At 41.4% G+C, this 20,550-nt stretch overlaps 2 protein-coding genes across 2 annotated transcripts in view; both read right to left on the bottom strand.

Annotated features, from left to right (window-relative positions):
- LOC115821769 (nuclear factor 7, brain) overlaps positions 1 to 20,550 on the bottom strand; it is a 282,027-nt gene that overhangs the window by 17,960 nt on the left and 243,517 nt on the right.
- LOC115820531 (protein NLRC3-like) lies at positions 1,096 to 10,283 on the bottom strand. Its single transcript, XM_030784147.1, has 3 exons — positions 10,214 to 10,283; positions 9,930 to 10,054; positions 1,096 to 2,916 (listed from the first exon to the last, which is right to left on the bottom strand). The coding sequence occupies exons 1-3, from the start codon at positions 10,281 to 10,283 to the stop codon at positions 1,096 to 1,098; spliced, it is 2,016 nt and encodes a 671-aa protein (XP_030640007.1).

Genomic DNA, 20,550 nt, shown 5'->3' with positions numbered 1-20,550 from the left:
ACGTTCTGAAAATTATGGCAATTACTGAATGGAGAAAATGACTGAAGTCAATTCTTAACTGTTTTTTCTTTCATTTTGTTCTTGCAGCCACCCTCATCCATAAAATGCTGTAATTCATTACTTTATATGTATTCTCCAAAGACATGGCAAAATATGACCAGGGAATTCCCACCAATTCCCCTCCAAATAAAACTTCTGAAGTAGAGCGTTTCAACCTTTTTGGGGCTAAGGCACATCAAAGGTCAAACCAGGATGTCAAGGCACACCAACTTAAAATTGGTTATCGATTATGAAGAATGTCACACACAGTATGACAGGCTATAATGTCTTTAGTCAGATTTGACCCATATTACACTACAGCAGACTGTCAGATAATTATCAAACAGATAGTCAAGTCAGACAGACAATCATGTAATTTATTAAAAATGCACTGAAGTGCATCGGAGCAAGAAGTATACATTTGTGGATGTCCGCAATTGCATTGTGTCTAGTCTAAATTTTAACTGTAGATATCTGAAATTGCATTTTTACTAGTCATAATACGAGTTGTGGATATCCAGTATGACATTTTTACTAGTATTCTAGATATTCAAAATCACATTATGTATATCAGGAATGGTTTTTTGATTTTAGATATCTGACATTAAAATTACGACTACTAACAACTGGGTTGTAGATATCTGAAATGGGAAGAATGTCACTGTGGATATCAAAAATGTCCTTTTTGACTAGGAACAACTGAATTACAGATATCTGCAATATATATCCAGTCTAGAGATTAAATATTAAAACGGTTTGCCATAAGCGACCGTCTTCTCTGGTCACTATAATAATAATCCTCCTCCCCAAACCTAAATTTATTTTCATAATCAAACTGAGAATGGGACTAAAGGCCATCTAGATAAAAAAAATTAAAAGTTGTGAATAAGTGACGACCAACAAACGGTTTTATTTAAGAAGTAGTGTCATTGGTGTATTTAAAAATACTGTTTCATGAGCCTGTAGAAAAATGCATTGGGTTCTTCAAAATTCCACAGCACGCCGGTTGAGAACCACTGTTCTAAAGAGTGAGTGTTGTGAAGTGAAACTGAAAACTCACAGAGCTTTTCTGCAGCACCTCACAGCTGGGAGCAGTCTCCTACGACCCGCATCTGATGTCTTGTATTTCTTCAGGTCAAACTCATCCAGCACCTCCTCTGACATCAGAAACATGTAGGCCAGTGCTGTGCAGTGTGCAAGTGAGAGTTCAGTTGTGTAATTTTCAGACTTGACAAAAGCTTGAATTTCTTTATGAAGAGAGTGATCATTCATTTCAGTCAGGCAGTGCAGTAGATTGATCCATCTCTCAGGTGGGACACCGTCTTTATTTAACTCTTTGATGTAACGGCTTATTTCCTTGATGCTCTGCTGGTTGTTCTGTGTGTGTGTCAGCAGGCCTTGTAGGAGTTTCTGGTTGGACTCCAGTGAGATGCCATGAAGGAAACGGATAAACAGATCGAGACGTCCATCCTTACTCTCCAAAGATTTATCCACAGCTCCCTTCAGCAGCTTATCCAAGGAAACATTGTCTGGCAAAGGTCTGGTGTTTTTCTTCAGTGCCTCCATGTTCTTGTTCACATAGCAGTAAAACACATAGAGAGCAGCAAAGAACTCTTGAACACTCAGATGCACAAAGCAGTAGACCTTCTTCTGACGAAGCACAGATTCCTCCTTAAAGATCTCAGTACAAATCCCAGAGTACACTGTGGCCTCACTCACATCAATGTCACATTCTCTCAGATCATCTTCATAAAACATAACATTGCCCCTCAGCAACTGATTAAAAGCTAGTTTAGCAAGTTTCAGTAAGATCTTCTTGCTTGATTCCAGAAGAATCTTTGAGTCTGTCTCAACTTTCTCCTCATATTTCTGCCTCTTCATTTTAGTCTGAATGAGCAGGAAGTGTGTGTACATCTCAGTCAGAGTTTTAGGGATCTCTTTAACATTGTCTGGACGCAGCATTTCCTGAAGCACAGTGGCTGAAATCCAACAGAACAATGGGATGTGACACATGATGTGGAGACTCACTGATGTCTTGATGTGTGAGATGATTCTGTTGGCTTGACTCTCATCGCTGACTCTTTTTCTGAAGTATTCCTCTTTCTGTGAATCACTGAATCCTTGGACTTCTGTCACACGACTGATGAACTGAGAGGGGATCTGACTGGCTGCTGCTGGTCTGGAGGTTATCCAGATGAGTTCAGAGGGAAGAAGATTTCCTTTGATGAGGTTTGATATCAGTATATTCACTGATGATGTTTTGGTCACATCACACAGCCTCTCAGAAATATTCAACTGAAGTCGACTCTCATCAAAACCATCAAAGATGAACAGCATTTCACAGTCATTATATTTCTTTGGATCCAAGTCTTTCAGCTCTGGGTGAAACTCTAGCAGGAGTCCATGAAGACTGAACTGTTCATCTTTAACCAAGTTCAGTTCTCTAAAAGGAAGAACCAACATGAAGTCAATGTCCTGATTGGTCCTTCCTTCTGCCCAGTCCAGAATGAACTTCTGCACAGAGACTGTTTTTCCAATTCCAGCAATGCCCTTGGTGAGTACAGTTCTGATTTCTGGCTTTTTTCTGTCCCTTCCTGGTTCCTGACTAGACAAGGCTTTTTTCTGCTGTACAGTTGTGCTGGTTGACAAGGGTTTGAAGATGTCATTACAGCTGATTGGTTTGTCTTGAGAAACCCATTTCCTGGATGCTGTTTCAATCTGTAAAACCTCATGTTTCTCATTCACTCCTTCACTCTCTCCCTCTGTGATGTAGAGCTCTGTGTAAATGCTGTTGAGGAGGGTTTGGTTTTCTTTTAGTGTGACACCTTCATATAAGCACTCATACTTCTTTTTCAGGGTGGTTTTATGACCCTCAATGATTCTCAGCAGGACATCATCTGACTCAGACATGGATGTGCTGTGTTGGATGTTTTGAAAACATCCAGACTGATCCTCAGTTAGATCTGTCTCCACACTGCAGAGAGAGAGAGAGAGAGGTGGATACAAAAAACAATCTCTCTGGACCTGCTGACACAGACCACACCTGTACTGATCCTGGAGGGCCCCCAAGAGCGCTTAAAATGTCTCACAAGGGACCTTGAATGTATTTATTCATTTATTTATTTAGTTAGTTGTGATATATTATATCAGTGGTGATCACACAAAAACACAATATTGTGTTAATGGGCTATCTCCCTCACACACACTCTCTCTCTCTCTCTCTCTCTCTTTCTCTGTCTCTCTCTCTCTCTCTCTCGCACACACACACACACTTACTCTTTCTCTTTCTTTCACACACACACTCTCTCTCTCTCTCTCTCTCTCTATCTCTCTCTTTCTCTGTCTCTTGTTCAAACACACACACTCTCTCTCTCTTTCTTACACACACACACAAACACACACACTCTCTCTCTCTCACGCAGAATTGGAGGTTTCAGGCAGGACAACAGCATATAAAGACAGAGAAAACCATCAAACATACTTAGCTCTGACTGACTGCTCTTCCCAACATCTACCAAACCAACACTCAGACAGAGAACAGAGAAGACTGTCTCAACTACATCCTCATTCAGCTATACAAGCTTTTCACTCCACACTATAGATTTTGTTTTGTTTTATTGTATTTTATTCTACTTTATGTCATATCTTCTATGTAAACAAGTATTACTTTGAAATAGTGTCTTTTCTGGGATGATGTTTCAAATGATTAAAAAACAAATTTGAGAACACACGGATGACCCTTAACACAAGTTATATCATCTCTACAGCCCAGTAAATACATTTATAGAGAGAATGAAAAATCTGACAGTTAATGCCCTTTAACCTCAGCTATTTTCTGGTGTTTGACATACAGTTAAACCACAGGCCTGTTAACATTCTCCCTCAGCCGTTTGAGACAAACACTGCTAATGAAAACACACTCTCTCTCTCTCTCTCTCTCTCTGTCTCTCTCTCTCTCTCTCTCTCTCTCTCTCTCTCTCAGACACACACATACTATCTCTCTCTCTCTCTCTCTCTCTCTCTCTCTCAGACACACACATACTAACTCTCTCTCTCTGTCTCTCTTTCTCTCTCTGTCTCTCTCTCTCTCTCCCTATCTCTCTTTCGCTCTCACACACGCAATCTCTCTCTCTCTCTCGCTCTCTCTCTCTCTCTCTCAGACACACATATACTCACTCACTCTCTCTCTCTCTCTCTCTCTCAGACACACACATACTCACTTGCTCTCTCTCTCTCTCTCTCTCTCTCTCTCTCTCTCTGTCTCTCTCTCCCTCTCCCTCTCATTTGCTCTCACACACACAATCTCTCTCTCTCTCGCTGTCTCCCTCTCTCTCACACACACACACACACACAATCTCTCTCCCTCTGTCTGTCTCTCCCTCTCTCACACATACTGTCTCACTCACACACACACACACAGAGCCGGCCTGACATATAAGTGAACAAAGCAGCTGCTTAAGGCCCCCTTGGCCACCAGAGGGCCCCCAAGAGCGCTTAAAATGTCCCACAAGAGAGTTGACTTTATTTATTTATTTAGTTGTGATATATTATATTGTGGTGATCTTATAAAAACACATTATTATGTTAACGGGCTGGTGAGCTAATACTATTGGTTTAATCAGTTACTGCTGCCTCTGTCAGAGCTGGTGTCATGTTCATACACATACACACTGTAACTGACATTAACTGTATTTTGATACAAACACAGTCAGTCAGACTAACGTTAGATTACAGTCCTGTCCTCTGTGTCGATGGAAAAAGCAGCAAAAAAATAATGTTGTAAAAAGGACATATCCCTCTGTTTATCTAAGTCATTTGATTTTAACTGGAGTTGATTGTTGTTCTTACAAAGGAGTATTAGGGCCACACCGAGGGTAAAAAAATTCGGAGACTTCCAGAATAAGGTCGTAATGTCACGAGAATAAAGACAAGAACAAAGTGGTCATTTTGTGGCCCTAATACTCCGTCATATGTTCTGCACTTTTCCACACTGCAAATTTTTTAAACCAAAATCCATTAAAGTGGTTAACTTTTTTACAGTCAATGCATTGTCTGCTGGTTTATTTTTGTTACTTTTTCAGTACAAAACATTCAGTATGCCATTTAGTACTGTATCATTCTGAATATTAAAGTGCAAATGAACACCAGACCACTCTTGTGAGTTTGCTACCTTTTAAGATTAAAAACCATAGAGGGGTAAAAACATGCCAGGCTGACATTGGTATGATGTAAGCAACACAGCTACCACTAATAAAACTGATAATGGGTGTGTTAGATTTACAGTAGGTGTGTGAATGATCAAACATTGACAATAGTCATTAGTATTGGTGGTGTCGAGGCGGTGGAGGGCCCCCAGTCAAATTCTGCTCAGGGCCCCATAAAGGCTTTGGCCGGCCCTGTTTTTAATGGTTGTCCTTGCAGTGTGAACTGTGTCCTTGTTGGATGAGAATGATTTGAATGGTGTGTACTGAGTGTGTACTGAGGTCTGGGAGAATTGAGCAGGTAAGTCAGTGTAGAATATACAGCATATCATATGTCATAAACACTGGTCAATGTGACAGAGTGACAATAAGGAATCATCTGCTGAAAAATCATCTGAAAATCATTGAAGAGTTTACAGGTAAAGTGACTGAATCAGTGTGTGACATTTCCTGTTGTTTGGTGACCACTTCATTTACTCAGATCAATGTTTGGTTTCATAACAGCCAAGAACTACAACATATGAACAGCATTTTGTTTGTGTTTTAGTTTCACTCTCTTTGATTCCAAATATCTGAATGAAAATATCCACACATCTCACTGTAACCTGTGTGATCTCTCTTTAGCTGGGTTTATACACACTGACATTATCAGTATGAATCTATTATACACAGTGTTAATATCAATTTATATTATACATATAGTTAATACAGTATAAATACAGTCACTCACTGTGACTCAGAGGGGACTGGTTCTCTGCTGAAGACTGGAGGTTGAGGCATGGATCTGTCACTCTTCATAGACACACAGCTGGGTACTGGAGATGCTGGTCTCTGTGTCCTGTAGTCAACAGGATCCTCCTCCTCACACTGTCCAGACTGACTCATTCTACAGACAGTGTTCTTCTCCTCTCTGTCCCCACAGTCAATCCTTTTAGTTTTCTCCATTCTCACAATGTCCACTGAGACTTGTTCAGACAGTGCAACTGTTCTGGTCCTGTGGACACACACACACACACACACACACATAAACACTACAATTTATATACACAATAACATGTTTTAAGGTCCACAGACACAGACACACACACACACTACAATTTATATACACAATCACATGTTTTAAGGTATACACACACACAAATTTATGTACGCAATAATATGTTTTAGGTCCACACACACACGCTCACGCACACACACACACTCTCTCTCTCAGGTTGCGTCCCCTGCTTTGGTGTTGCCTGACACAAATTCATCAAATTAATCAGATAATCCAAGTAGGACACGAGAAGTATTGTTCCTCGTTACTCGATGAATGGTTGAGAAATAACTTTCTTAAACTCAAATATCATCGCTTTAACGGCCGGTTTGCGGACAAGAAGGGCACAAAAACACCAGTGTGAATATATTTTTTTAAATAAATAGATATTCATTTTAATATTTTAAGCGATTATGTGTGTTCGATTCAAAGCGTGTTCGTATGTTCCGCGTTCCTTCCTTCACCGGCCTAAGTTTTGATCGGTTGACCTTATGTGCAACGATTTAGTAGATAATGCTGTTACCACTGTTTTAGGAACAAAGCAAATCATTACAACCATCTACATGTAAAACAACAGTTTTAAACACTTACCATAGTTCTTTACAACGTCGCACTAAATAAATCTCATTTCACTCGAAGTTAATTTTCTGTTGTAAATGGCGTTGAGAACAGAGCAACGTTTACTTTCGTTTTCTCTCTCAGACTCCCAGAAAGCACTTGCCTGATCACTTAGGTCAAATAAGAATTCCGTCTCTACGGATAGTCGAACAAAGAACACTAGCGGGGCACACATTTATAAATATGCCTAATATCGCCGCTAAGACAAATGTCACCTCCACTTTATTTCTGAATGAAAACCTCTCTTTCTGCAAATAATATACCTCAAAGAGGCAGGTGTTCCATTGATGTTAGATAGAAGTACTTTGGTTAGACGTACTGTGAATCAAGGACTATCGCGGACTTTTAGGTACTGTGAGTACCGTCTGAAAATTTACTGCTTGTCACTTAGGCAGGATGGAAGGCTAGAGTCGAAGTAATTCTGCGCCTAGTATGAAATATGCACCCCGGATATATCCTATATCGTCTCTACCGGTTCGGCTGTTCTTGAGGAAATGATTAAAGGTTTAACATTTTTTAAAGTGAGTAGTCTGAAATCCTGGAAAACACCGGATAGCCTACAATGTGGAATATACAGTTAAAAGTGAACAACACGCTACGTCACAACATCAGGCAGCGTAATCGCAATATGTAAATATGGAAAGTTTCTGGGGTGAGAAGGACTGGCTTTTAATTTCGTGCAGAGAAAAATAAGGTTGGCTTTTAAAAAACTGTGAAGTAAAAAGATGAGCTCTTGAAGATCCTGAACATGTAAATGCAGTTGAAGCCACTTGCAGTGTTCACCACTTGTTATTATAAATGTTTTATACATCAGTCAAGTCCTTTTAAACTTGTTATTATAAATGTTTTATACATCAGTCAAGTCCTTTTAAACTTGTTATTATAAATGTTTTATACATCAGTCAAGTCCTTTTAAACTTGTTATTATAAATGTTTTATACATCAGTCAAGACCCTTTAAACTTGTTATTAAAAATGTTTTATACATCAGTCAAGCCCTTTTAAACTTGTTATTATAAATGTTTTATACATAAGTCAAGTCCTGTTAAACTTGTTATTATAAATGTTTTATACATCGGTCAAGTCCTTTTAAACTTGTTATTATAAATGTTTTATACATCAGTCAAGTCCTGTTAAACTTGTTATTATAAATGTTTTATACATTAGTCAAGACCTTTTAAACGTGTTATTATAAATGTTTTATACATCAGTCAAGTCCTTTCAAACTTGTTATTATAAATGTTTTATACATAAGTCAAGTCCTTTTAAACTTGTTATTATAAATGTTTTATACCAGAGCCGTTGAGAGAGAGAGTTGCGACACTCCCACGGGGGATCATTGTAAAAAATGGCGGACACAATTCTGGCCAGTTTCCGGGTCATGGGGACAGTGAATAGTTATAAACATTGACATTCACGGCATAGAACCACATGCATTTTCATTGCTCGCCAAGCGCTTCCAGCGGTAAGTTGATCAAATAAGAGATTTTTTAAACATTTTATGTATTATCTGTCATTAATACAGTTAATGTCGGGTTTTGTACGTGCTTTGCATAAACTGTTAATGTGTATCTTAATTAATAGTCATGATCGAAGGTAGCTTAGCCAGCTACCGCCGCTAACGTTTCCATTTCACTACCATGTTAATACACCTGATTAAAATGAATGTGGCTAATGTCATTTGGCTAACCTGATATTAGCTAGTTAGCTGGTTGGTTGTAGACAAACTGAGGAAAAACGAGAATGTGTTCTGGATGAAATACATTTTATGGACATAGCCTGTTTGTTGTTTGCCAATTAATTTGTGGTGAACATCACACACCGTGGGAGAGGCTACCCTGACATAAGTGATCATTGTGTTTTGTTCAGTCGGGGTGCAATCTTTGTGAATAAGTAGGGCTTATTTACTCTGATATTTACTTTGTCCAGTATGGATAGCTCAAAAAGGCACCCAGGTTCATTATACTATGAGAGAGGAGATGTGTTTCCGTCCTGTCTGGTGGTTATTTAGGCTGGGGGAGTAATGACCAGGCTGTCTGGTGGTTATTTAGGCTGGTGGAGCGATGATGAGGCTGTCTGGTGGTTGTTTAGGCTGGTGGAGCGATGACCAGTCTGTCTGGTGGTTATTTAGGCTGGTGGAGTGATGATCAGGCTGTCTGGTGGTTATTTAGGCTGGTGGAGCGATGACCAGGCTGTCTGGTGGTTATTTAGGCTGGTGGAGCGATGACCAGGCTGTCTGGTGGTTATTTAGGCTGGTGGAGCGATGACCAGGCTGTCTGGTGGTTATTTAGGCTGGTGGAGTGATGACCAGGCTGTCTGGTGGTTATTTAGGCTGGTGGAGCGATGACCAGGCTGTCTGGTGGTTATTTAGGCTGGTGGGGCGATGACCAGGCTGTCTGGTGGTTATTTAGGCTGGTGGAGCGATGACCAGGCTGTCTGGTGGTTATTTAGGCTGGTGGAGCGATGACCAGGCTGTCTGGTGGTTATTTAGGCTGGTGGAGCGATGACCAGGCTGTCTGGTGGTTATTTAGGCTGGTGGAGTGATGACCAGGCTGTCTGGTGGTTATTTAGGCTGGTGGAGGTGGTACAGAACACAGGTGTCTGATTTTGTCAGTTCAGGTGCTGCTCTTGACTCCATCAGCTCCTCCACTCTAAGGCCAGGGTGACGGAAGCTTTCGTTTGTGTCCAGGACGTCCGCTAAATGGTCGCCATCATCCTCCTGCTAGCTTCCAGTTTTCACTGTCGACAGGACCTGTCCAACAGTAATCGCTCACAGTGCATAACTGAACTCAGCTGGAGTTGGGACAGGGTTCCTCTGTCTGACACAGCTGAAGGTGTTTTCCAGGCAGTCTTGCATGAATCTGCTGGTCAACACAAACTTGTGTCCCTGGCTCAGCATGTGGTGCTGGATTTCCAGTATAAGTATAGCCTCCTGTGTGACTGGACTGGATGTGGGGCCGATGTGTGATTGTAGTCCACTCCAGAGGACTTCCACATCGCTCTGTCAGGGCTGCCCATGTCTGTCAGGACACTCACCACGTGAAGCCCTACAGAGGCTGCTGTCTCTATGATGTTAAGTATGATTGGCCGGTATACTGCCCCATCAGTGGAATTACCACTGTAGTGGTATGCTACTATCTGTTTCCACCGTGTGGTGATACCTGCCAGCATAAACACACAGGCATGGGTCTCAGCTCCTGTGTGACCAGGTAGCGTCACATCCCCATACAGCCTTCCTGTCCCCATGTGCAGCTCCACACTCGGGGTGATGGCCATCTCATCCAGAGTAAGTACACACTCCCTCTCCATCTATGTCTGACCATCTGCCTTCAGCTTCAGCATCTCAGACACCTCCCCTAATACCCCTGGCTCCAGCTTAATGTGTTGCATCCTCCTTTGTATTGTTCTTATATCCGGTAGTGGAATTTGCATTTCCTGGAGTGTTTTGTTGGCTGTTGTGCCTGTAGTGAAGTGGATTTTTATGGCTTTTTTTACTGTTTCATTTCCCTACCACATCCCTCTTTTATTCTTTAGTCCAATTGCTCGGATTTGATCTTTTGTTAAAATTGCTGCAAATTTCTTTTGAATCATAATGTTTTTGTGCCTTAGTGCTGCATTCATTCTTTTCTGCTGTTTCAGTGCTCTCTCTGCTCTTCCTCTCATTGCTTTCTCAATTTTGAGTTCTTCCTTCAGGTCTTCCTGACTAGCTCCTGGCTGACTAGCTCCTGGCAGACTGGTTCCTGGCTGACTGGTTCCTGGCTGACTGGTTCCTGGCTGACTGGCTCCTGGCTGACTGGTTCCTGGCTGACTGGTTCCTGGCTGACTAGCTCCTGGCTGACTGGTTCCTGGCTGACTGGTTCCTGGCTGACTGGTTCCTGGCTGACTGGTCCCTGGCTGACTGGTTCCTGGCTGACTGGTTCTTGGCTGACTGGTTCCTGGCTGACTGGTTCCTGGCTGACTGGTTCCTGGCTGACTGGTTTATGAACTACACTGACTACATGCTCCCTGTCTCCTGGCATATCCCTCTCAGTCATCTCACAATAACCACAGTCTGTGTCCTCTCTTCTCTGAATTTCTCCCTCAAACTCTGGAATAACAATAAGGTGTTGTTGTTTTTACATGGCGGGTGTGTAGGCTAGACATGAAATATCGTGAAATGAGAAATATTATTCAATGTTATTATGAGTTACATATACAGTATCATAGCCAAGTTTGTCGCAGCACAATAGGTGTGGTCACTGCTCATTGCAGTAACTGTTACCAATGCTGGTGGTATTCTCAGTGAAGGGGCCTTCCTCCTCTTAGGCCTAGGGCAATGGACAAATATGGTGGGTACAGCATCAGCCCTCAACCTCAGTTGGCCTTTTTTTTGTGGCTACGAATTGATCCTCCTCAAAATGTGCCTGCAGAGAGAGGCTTGCAAGTTCAGTTTCCTCACATATTCCAGACGTACCCCGTAAGGATCAGTTGGAATTTCATTTTGCTCTACATGTGAAAGCATAAAACCCTTTGAAATATTAACCACAAGTAATTTGTCTGTTTCACCTGTTTAAGCAGTACTTACTTGACACAGTTTTCTGTTATTAAATCTCTTGTGAGTGTCAGGTTGCTTCTGCTGACCATTGCTAACCATTTTTTTCTTCTGTCTGTTTCCTTTGGGGAAGCCATACATCCACATGCCTTTCTCCCACCGATTGGTGCATCCAAACGCCACACAGCCAGCCATGGTATGACAGTCGATCTATAAAATGTTAGATGTAGTCATTGCTGTAAGACCTCAGACAATAGTGCAAACCACAGAGAGCGGGTGACAGCCTCTTCCTGTCCACTCATGTCTCCCTGACTTAGATTAGGTGAGAGGCCTGAGTTCATGTAACGAGCTCGTCTCCTCCCCCGCCGACTTCAGCCATTCAGCCATCAGCGTCACCGGTTTTCTAATCACCGGTCTATTCACTCATCACCTGCACCTGTCTTCACTTTCATGCACACAGTCACTCTCTCCTACTTAAACCCCTCTGTTCCCATTTTACACTGCGAAGTCTACACTAGCCTATGTGTTTTCTGAGCGTTTGTACTTACCTGACAGTGTTCTTTATCCAGTTCTGTAAATCCTTTGCGTATTCTAGTACCCTGTTTGTTTGTTACTTTCTTGTATTTATCATTCTCTTATTTGGATATTAAAACCTGCAACTCTGCACTTGCGTCCTCCCATTGGTGATTCGTGACAGTTCATTACAAGACCAGCTGACAATTCCTCACAAAAAATGGTGTATCAGTTGTTTTATATTGTCACTTTTGATATATTTTTGTTCCTCATAAATACCAATACCACAAGCAACATGTATGTGTCATGATTTCTTTTTATTGTCACTGTATTTGAGAGGTGGGGCATTCCTGTCTCGGGCAGTAGTAATGACATGGTCCAAGTTCCCTCTTTGGGCTTTGAGACGCTCACAGAGCCGGGCATTCAGAGGGTGATCATTTAGATTGTGCTCCTGATTTTAGACAGCGTTGTAATTTCAGTGTGTGTGTTCCCTCGTCAGCAGAATCAAGGATGCAGAGGACCAGAGGGATGTGGGGTATGACTGGAGTGGTCACAGGAGGTCTTTTTGTGTTTCGTTGTAGGTCTCCATGAAGGAGCCCTCAGCACCCCCACTAGTCCTGCAGTGACAGTGCAGAGGCTGTGGTGCTAACAGGGGGATAAATTAATAAATTCTATTATTTATTTAAAACCTAAATATTTGTCAGTCTCCCCTTTTATCTTGTGGACTCATCAGCTCATCGTCAGCTCATCTACTTTCAAATGTCTACTGCGTATTTACCAGCACTTTCACTGACTCACAGATGTGTCTTTATGGATACAGCTGTTCACTTGTCCAAGGGAAAGGCGCGATTTTGAACCCATTTCATATTAAGTCTGCCCAAATAACTATGTAGGCTATTTACCTCAAAAATGAATAAGAAATTAACTTTACTTTGCGGTCTCATGTAATATAATAAATTCCTAAATACGGCAGACAAAACACGTAATAATATGCAAGATCAACCTGTGTCAGTGAAGTACCTACTTGAGTGACTGGATTCTGTCGTCATTTTCTTCAGTGCTTCGTTGACGTGTGCCCGTCCTCTCTTAATTAACAAAACGGCGATTTTAACGAAGACTCTGTAAGGCATTAGTGTTATGTTTGTCATTGCTTCAACAGTCAGCAGAGTTCAGGACTTTAGTCATTCAGCAGAAAAAGACACACGGGTTAAATGACGCGTGCTGGAATACTGGCACAGAAACCAGTCTATCACATATTACAAATGCTTTGACCCAGGTTTAGTGCCGGGAAATACACTCGGTGTTTTTCCTGTGGAGTATTTGAGCGCACGTTTAAATGGTTCATTATTAATGTGAAACGACTCATTTTCGCTTAAGCCGCGCAGCGCTCTGGCAGTGGGTAGCCACGGCTCTCTACGCCAAGAGACTCTCCGATCGCTCCCCACGGTCATTGTGCCTCATGGCCATCACTCCATAAACACAAACAGTGTGAGCAGCCGCTTCGCTGCCAGTCAGGTATGCTATTGAGCATGCGCAGATATTTGAGCGTCAGAAACATTTCTGCCTTATCTTGATGAGCGATAACATGTGAAGTCTGTCCATCGTCGCGGACAGGAACGGAAGAGTTACTTTCTGTGGTCGTGGGTTAGTGCGTTTCAGTGTTTCAGAGACTTTTCCGACACGTTCAGAGATGTGTCACACGGCGTGTGGTGTGTGCTAAACGCCACAGTGAAGCGTCGGCGCTAACACAGGTGTGACGTCATCATGTCGTCCAGCAGAGAAAACCCTCAGCATCCGCAGCGTTGTGCGTCGCCCCGCGTGACTGTGCATTTGTGTTTTTTATTTTCCTTTTTTTTCTTTCCTTCTCTGTCCATCTCTTAAAACAGGAGCCAGACATTTCTTTCAGGGAAAGGTTCAGACAAGAAAAAAAAGCGAATATCAGTGCTGACTCATTCCAATCGATGTAAACTATTTTTACTGGTCAGCTCACTGGAAATGGAGCCGTTTCACGTTACACCATTTTGATACTGGTAGCTTTTCCCCATACTCCTGTGAATTTAAAAGTTTGAGTCTAAGGCAGCCCTCGTGTACAGGGAATAAAAATGTTTGAGAGTGGCACAGCTACCTGTAGGCTATTTTCTAATTAAATTCTTATGATCTAAAATGAAGCTTTTTGAACAGGGGGAAAAGGTTGAGGAGTAGTGAGATATAAATTATTCACTGACATCTCTTGTGTTCCTAAGCTAACAGATAAGGTTAGACTTAGGTTTAGGTTAAACGTAAGGGTGGAGCAACTTGAGGTTGAGAAGTTTATAGATGTATGAAAAATAGCACGAACACTGGATCAGTCTTTTTTTATTAACACTTATAGGAACAATATTGGAACTAGATTATTTTAGGAGTTGTAGGCCGTCTCAGTTTAGGCTGTGCTAGCGTGACCTCACTGGGGAAATTTGCAATGACCTTTTAAAGGTCGAAACATGTCAATCAGGAATTAATGTTCACACTCATTTACTTCTCTTTTTGTTTATTTTGTGGGGGTTTTTTTGGTTCCTTTGGGCATATTCTTACGCTTGTGAGTTGTAATCGTAAATGCATTTGTTTGACAAAGTGTTAGTTGCAGAACTAATTGTGATCCATGGTGAATGATGTGTTATTTATTGATTTTATGTATTTTTTATGAAACTAATTTAACTGCTCCAGATTTGCCCCCCCCCCCCCGTCTATTTCTCTCTCTCTCTATCTATCTATCTGCTCTGTGTGTGTGTGTGTGTGTGTGTGTGTTTATGTAGCGGTGCGTTGTGTAGCATTGTGTGGTATAGTATGCATCTTGTAACACACTGAATGCATAGTAATTACCATGTCCTTGGCAGTGTCACTCAGCGTCCAATAGCTTCTTGCATGTGGCTGATTGTAAATATATCCAATAAAATATCCATCTATTCCAATCCCCGTGTCTGATTCAAGTCTCTCTCATGCTTCAAAATCTCTGACCTGAAATGAAATTTAAATGATAAAATTAATGACAGACAAAGACAGAGAACTTATATATCAACATTAAAGTGTGGTCAAAACTGTCAACTTTTTTTCATACATTTTTAAAGTTTGCTGAGTAATGTTGTCAAAGAGAATCACATTTGAGAAGCAATGAACAGAAAACAAATCTGAAGAAGTGTGTCAATCCTGCCCCCTTCATCTTATTTCTCCTCATTACCCAAATGCTCATTTTTGTCTGACCTCATATGAAATTCAACAAACACTTTCTTTTTCTTTGCTTATAATTGTACTTTGGTCCATAAATAAAGATTTCATCCGTCAATGCCTCCCCAAAACCCCCACACCATTCCCCCAGTACCTCCAAGAGTCCACTAAGTCTATTCCATCACAAAAAAAGATGGTTAATTGTCTCCTCTGCCTGACAGAAAGGACAACCCTTCCCTACAGTGGAATCAATGTGTGTCACATGTCTGTTAGTGGCCACAGCCCCATGCACAATCCACCATTGAAGATCCGCCGTACGCTTCTCAATGGGGGGCTTGTACAGCGACCTCCAGCGCCCTTGTGGGGAAGACCCTGGTTCCACCAAACCTGAGCACTTGGATTCCTTCAGTCCACTTAGTGAGTTAAAATGTGTGACTTTGACACAAGTTTGGTACAAAGTCTTTTTTGACGTTCCCTCAAAATCCATTTGCTGTAGGGCTGTAAAAGAGAGTAGTGATCCCTCCCCCTCCTGATGAGAGAGAGAGAGAGAGATTGTGTGTGTAAGAGAGACAGTGTGTGTGTGTGTGTGTGTGTGAGAGAGAGAGAGAAAAAGAGAGAGAGTCAGAGTGTTTTTGTGTGTGAGAAAAAGAGAGAGGGAGTGTGTGTGTGTGTGTGTGACAGAGAGAGTGAGAAAGAGAGAGAGAATATGTGTGTGTGAGAGGGAGGGATAGAAAGAGAGAGAGTGAGTGTCTGTGTGTGTGTGTGTGTGTGTGTGTGTGTGTATGTGAGAGAGAAAGAGAGGGAGACAGAGAGAGGGAGAGAGAGAGAGAGTGTGTGTCTGTGTGAAAGAGAGAACAAAAGAGTGTGTTTGCATGTGTGAGAGAGAGAGGGAGAGAGAGAGAGGAAAAGAGAGAGCAAGAGAGTCAGAGTGTTTTTGTGTGTGAGAAAAAGAGAGAGGAAGTGTGTGTCTGTGTGTGTGTGAGAGAGTGTGTGTGTGTGAGAGAGTGTGTGTGTGTGACAGAGAGAGTGAGAGAGAGAGAGAGAGAGAGAGAGTGCGTTTGAGAGAGAGGAAGAGACAGAGAGAGAGAGAGAGAGAGAGAGAGAGAGAATATGTGTGTGTGAGAGGGAGGGATAGAAAGAGAGAGTGAGTGTCTGTCTGTGTGTGTGTATGTGAGAGAGAAAGAGAGAGAGAGACAGAGAGGGAGAGAGAGAGAGAATGAGAGGGAGAGAGAGAGAGTGTGTGTGTGTGAGAGAGTGTGTGTATGTGTGTGTCTGTGAAAGAGAGAGCGAAAGAGTGTGTTTGTGTCTGTGAGAGAAAAAGAGAGAGAGAGAAAGAGAAAGTGTGTTTGTGTGTGTGAGATAGAGAGAGAGAAAGAGAGGGAGAGAGTGTGTGTGTGTGTGTGTGAAAGAGAGAGCGAAAGAGTGTTTGTGTGTGCGTGTGTCTGTGAGAGAAAAAGAGAGAGAGAGAGAGAAAGAGAGAGAGAGTGTCTGTGTGTATGTGTGAGAGAGAGGGAGAGAAAAGAGAGAGTGTGTGTGTGAGAGCGTGTGTGTGTGTGTGTGTTCAGCATCAGAAACACTTTCAATGTTTTTATATGTAATGATATTTTATTTGTCTTTCTCTCTGACATGTACATGTTTACACTGTGTTTGTAATAAAATAAAACAAATAAACAAGAATTTAAAAGTAAATAGACAAGAATTTCTGAAAAAAAAATCTCTACAAAACTTTGTAAATGAATGAATAATTGTTTATTATTACAGTCACAGATTTCTGATACACGAATAAAACTCTGACTGTACTTCATACACACACATTTGTGTTTGTGTGTGTGTGTGTTCAAGTGGAAGTGTAAATAAATGGAAATGATACTGTATAAAAGGGCCATCAGTTGGGAACCTCTGCCTCAGAAGACAGTGCCTAAATGCTTATCTAAGGAAAGTAGAACACAGACTCACATACACTTCCATAATTTCAAAAAGTAATCATTTAACATCACCATCTATATTCAGTCAGTGAACCCTCTCAGTATTTGTCCTATTTAAACACGAGTCCTTTCAGTCAGTGAAATATTTCACACTACCGATTTCAACATGTTAGATAACCAATGCACTGTGCAAGTTCTGTGTTTTTCCATCAGGCTGGCAGAGCTCCCCCTCCCCCCGATGCTCCCCAAAGTCAACAAGTTGCACATACACCAAAGACCGCACCCATAAACTTCTCGTCCAGGTCAGGATTAGCCATCTGACCTGTCCATCCAGGCTGCCCTCTGACCTTACAACCAATAGGGTTAAGGATACAGGTCAGCATATATAAGACTCGTCAGATCAAGCCCCACTCCGGCGAGAAGAGGTCAAAACCCGGACAGTTTACGTTTATGCGGTGTGCGTCAGTGACGACTGTAAGTGCTAAACATTGTTGGGCTAAGGGTGCAATTTTCGTAAATAAGGGGAAGATTTGTAATGAACTGTATATAGTTTTTTATATATGTAGATATGTCTTTATTAACGTTGTCATTAGTAACGGTTGCATGTACAATGACTGTCATTTCCCTGCCGTCACTAAGATACGCGTTTGTATATGTATGCTAGTCCCTGCCAATACGTAATAGTCACATAGCCGTATTGAACACAGCATAAAGGATCCAATGCTTGTGGACCTGTACAGTGACGTGCGTGACCTTAGTGTAACCCCTCCTCCGTTGCCATAGTGCCGCTCCACGATCAGAGTCCCATTAGCACACATGCGCAGTGTAACGCCCCAATGTGGCGGCGCCCTGTGAATGATTTTCTTAGCATAGCCACTTAGCATGCTGACGTCAGCGCTACTAGTGCAAAGGCCTCACACTGCACTCTCAGTCCCCCTCCTTTACACACACATATCAACACTGTGTGTGTGTGTGTGAAAGAGGCCTCACACTGCACTCTTAGTCCCCCTTCTTTACACACTTTACACACACATATTAACACTGTGTGTGTGTGTGTGTGTGTGTGTGTGTGTGTGTGTGTGTGTGTGTGAAAAAGGCCTCACACTGCACTCTCAGTCCCCCTCCTTTACACACACATATGAACACTGTGTGTGTGTGTGTGTGTGAAAAAGAGAAAAAGAATGTGTGTGTGTGTGTGTATTTCAGAGAGTGTGTGTGTTTATTTATTTTATCTGACACAGAGACACTGAGGATAAATGATAAACAGTAAACCCTGCATAGAGGGGTTCAGTGAATGTGCAGTGGAATGTGTGTAAGTGTGTGAGTGTGTGTGTGTCAGAGGAAACGCTGTAGAAGGACACAGTTCCAGACGACCAGTCCAGATACACTCCTACTCTGTGTGTGTGTGAGGGGTCGTGAGGTATGACAGTTTCCTGTTTATTGTGACGGGCAGAGGAACTGTTACCTACACACCTCAGACTCCAGGACTTTTCATTGAGTCCAAACAAACTGTCATCACTCTTTCCTTTCCTCCCGATTCCTTTATATGTCACTGATATTTCAGCATCTCCACTCCACTCAGTCTCCCAGTAACAGCGTCCAGTCAGACTCTCTCTACACATGACCTGAGGCCAGACATCAAATCTCTCTGGATGATCAGGATATGACTGATTCTCTCTCACATGTGTCACCTTTCTGTTCCCCTCAGACAGAGAGAGTTGTGTGTGTGCTGTGTTTGGGTCCAGTGTGAGATCACAGGCATCTACAGAGAAGAAGAGAAATTAGAGGAGAAAACACATCACACACTCTCAACTCTGTGTGTGTTTTATACTAAATGGAGAGTATTATATTATTATATTAATATTACAATATTAAATATGATATTTATTTTATTTAAATCTCAGTATTATATTATTATTATTATATTATGTCATTATAAGGAGTGTGAGTGTGTTATTGTTGATGTGTGTGTTACTGTTGTTTGACCCTTGACCCCGTGTATTTCCCTCTCGTGACCTGAACCCGTTTCTGACCAGTTTTCCACTTTATTTATTTTGTTCACTCACTTTCTGTCTTTCTTTTGTTCACACACAATAAAATTATATAAAAAAATTTAAAAATGAAGTAAAAGTCATATTTTATCTCATATTATTATCTCTCTTTTTTCAGTAAATGGAGAACATGAGCAAAAGTTGTATTTTTTTTAGGAATTTAGATAAATGGTCTCTTTTCCATGGGTGAACCAAACTCAGTGTGTGTGTGTGTGTGTGTCTGTGTGTGTGTGTGTACTCACATTTTCTTAGTCCTGGTTTCATCATGAATTCTCCACCGTGGTCCACACTACAAAAACACACAACAGACAGTGGATGAGTCTCACACACACACACACACACACACACACGCACACACACACACACACACGCACGCGCGCACATACACAGACTGTACTGACTTAAGTCGACAGTGTTGATTCATCTGTGTGGAGAGACACTTCACTCCTGAGTCTCCTGGGTGATTGTAGCTCAGATCCAGTTCTCTCAGGTGTGAGGGGTTTGAACTCAGAGCTGAAGCCAGAGAAGAACAACCTTCATCTGTCACTAAACAACCAGACAACCTACAGAGAGAGAGAGAGAGAGAGAAATAAACATACATACAGACAGAAAACATCAACTTGTCATCTGGTTTGTGAAGTGTGATTCATTGTAAAGGTTCCACACTGTTTTACCATAAATGTTGACCTTGTTAAACTATCACATTAACTAAACTCACAGACCAGTTACTAACATTAGCTGTACAGATACTGGGGGAAATTCATCTACTTTTATGATCAGTATGTTTCACACACAACAGTACTTTAATAACCATACTACAAATCAACCTGGTCTAATTTTGATATGAACATAATAATAATAATAATAATAATAATAATAATAATACTTTATTTGTATAGCACTTTTCATACAAAGAATGTAGCTCAAAGTGCTTTTACATATCAGTACAAAGAAAAATAAAAGTAATAATGATAATAATAAAAAGCAATAAAATAAATAAAATGGTAGAAAATAGACCAAACAATAAAAAAGCAAGGATAAACCACATAATTCAAGAGACATAAAACAGGAGAAAACATAAAACGACAGAGAATCAGTAATGTAAGAGGGTGCTAAGCCATTAAGAGCTTTGTACACAAGTAGAAGGACTTTAAAATCAATTCTAAAAGATACAGGGAGCCAGTGCAGTGCAGCTAAAACAGGAGTAATATGCTCTCTCTTCTTTGTTTTTGTTAAAAGTCTAGCAGCAGAGTTCTGAATTAGCTGAAGATTCTCAACTGACTTCTTTGGAAGACCAACAAAAAGAGCATTACAGTAGTCCAGTCTACTTGAAATAAAAGCATGAATGAGCTTCTCAGCATCCTGTTGAGTTAGAAATGGGCGTACTCTGGCAATATTTCTCAAGTGGAAGAAGGCTGTTTTGGTTACCTTGCTTA

The sequence above is a fragment of the Chanos chanos genome, chromosome 9, assembly GCF_902362185.1.
Source record: "Chanos chanos chromosome 9, fChaCha1.1, whole genome shotgun sequence".
Classification (NCBI taxonomy): domain Eukaryota; kingdom Metazoa; phylum Chordata; class Actinopteri; order Gonorynchiformes; family Chanidae; genus Chanos; species Chanos chanos.
Note: the sequence above shows the minus strand (reverse complement) of the source record. Positions and strands in the feature narration are given on the sequence as shown.

What these genes read in the sequence shown, in the direction of transcription:
- LOC115820531 (XM_030784147.1), bottom strand. Translation starts at nt 10,283, where the DNA reads ATGCAACACATTAAGCTGGAGCCAGGGGTATTAGGGGAGGTGTCTGAG. An exon ending in GCTGAAGCTGAAGGCAGATG is followed by an intron (nt 10,055 to 10,213) that starts GTCAGACATAGA and finishes TTATGCTGGCAG; the next exon opens with GTATCACCACACGGTGGAAA. An exon ending in CCTCTGTAGGGCTTCACGTG is followed by an intron (nt 2,917 to 9,929) that starts GTGAGTGTCCTG and finishes CTGCTGAGAATC; the next exon opens with ATTGAGGGTCATAAAACCAC.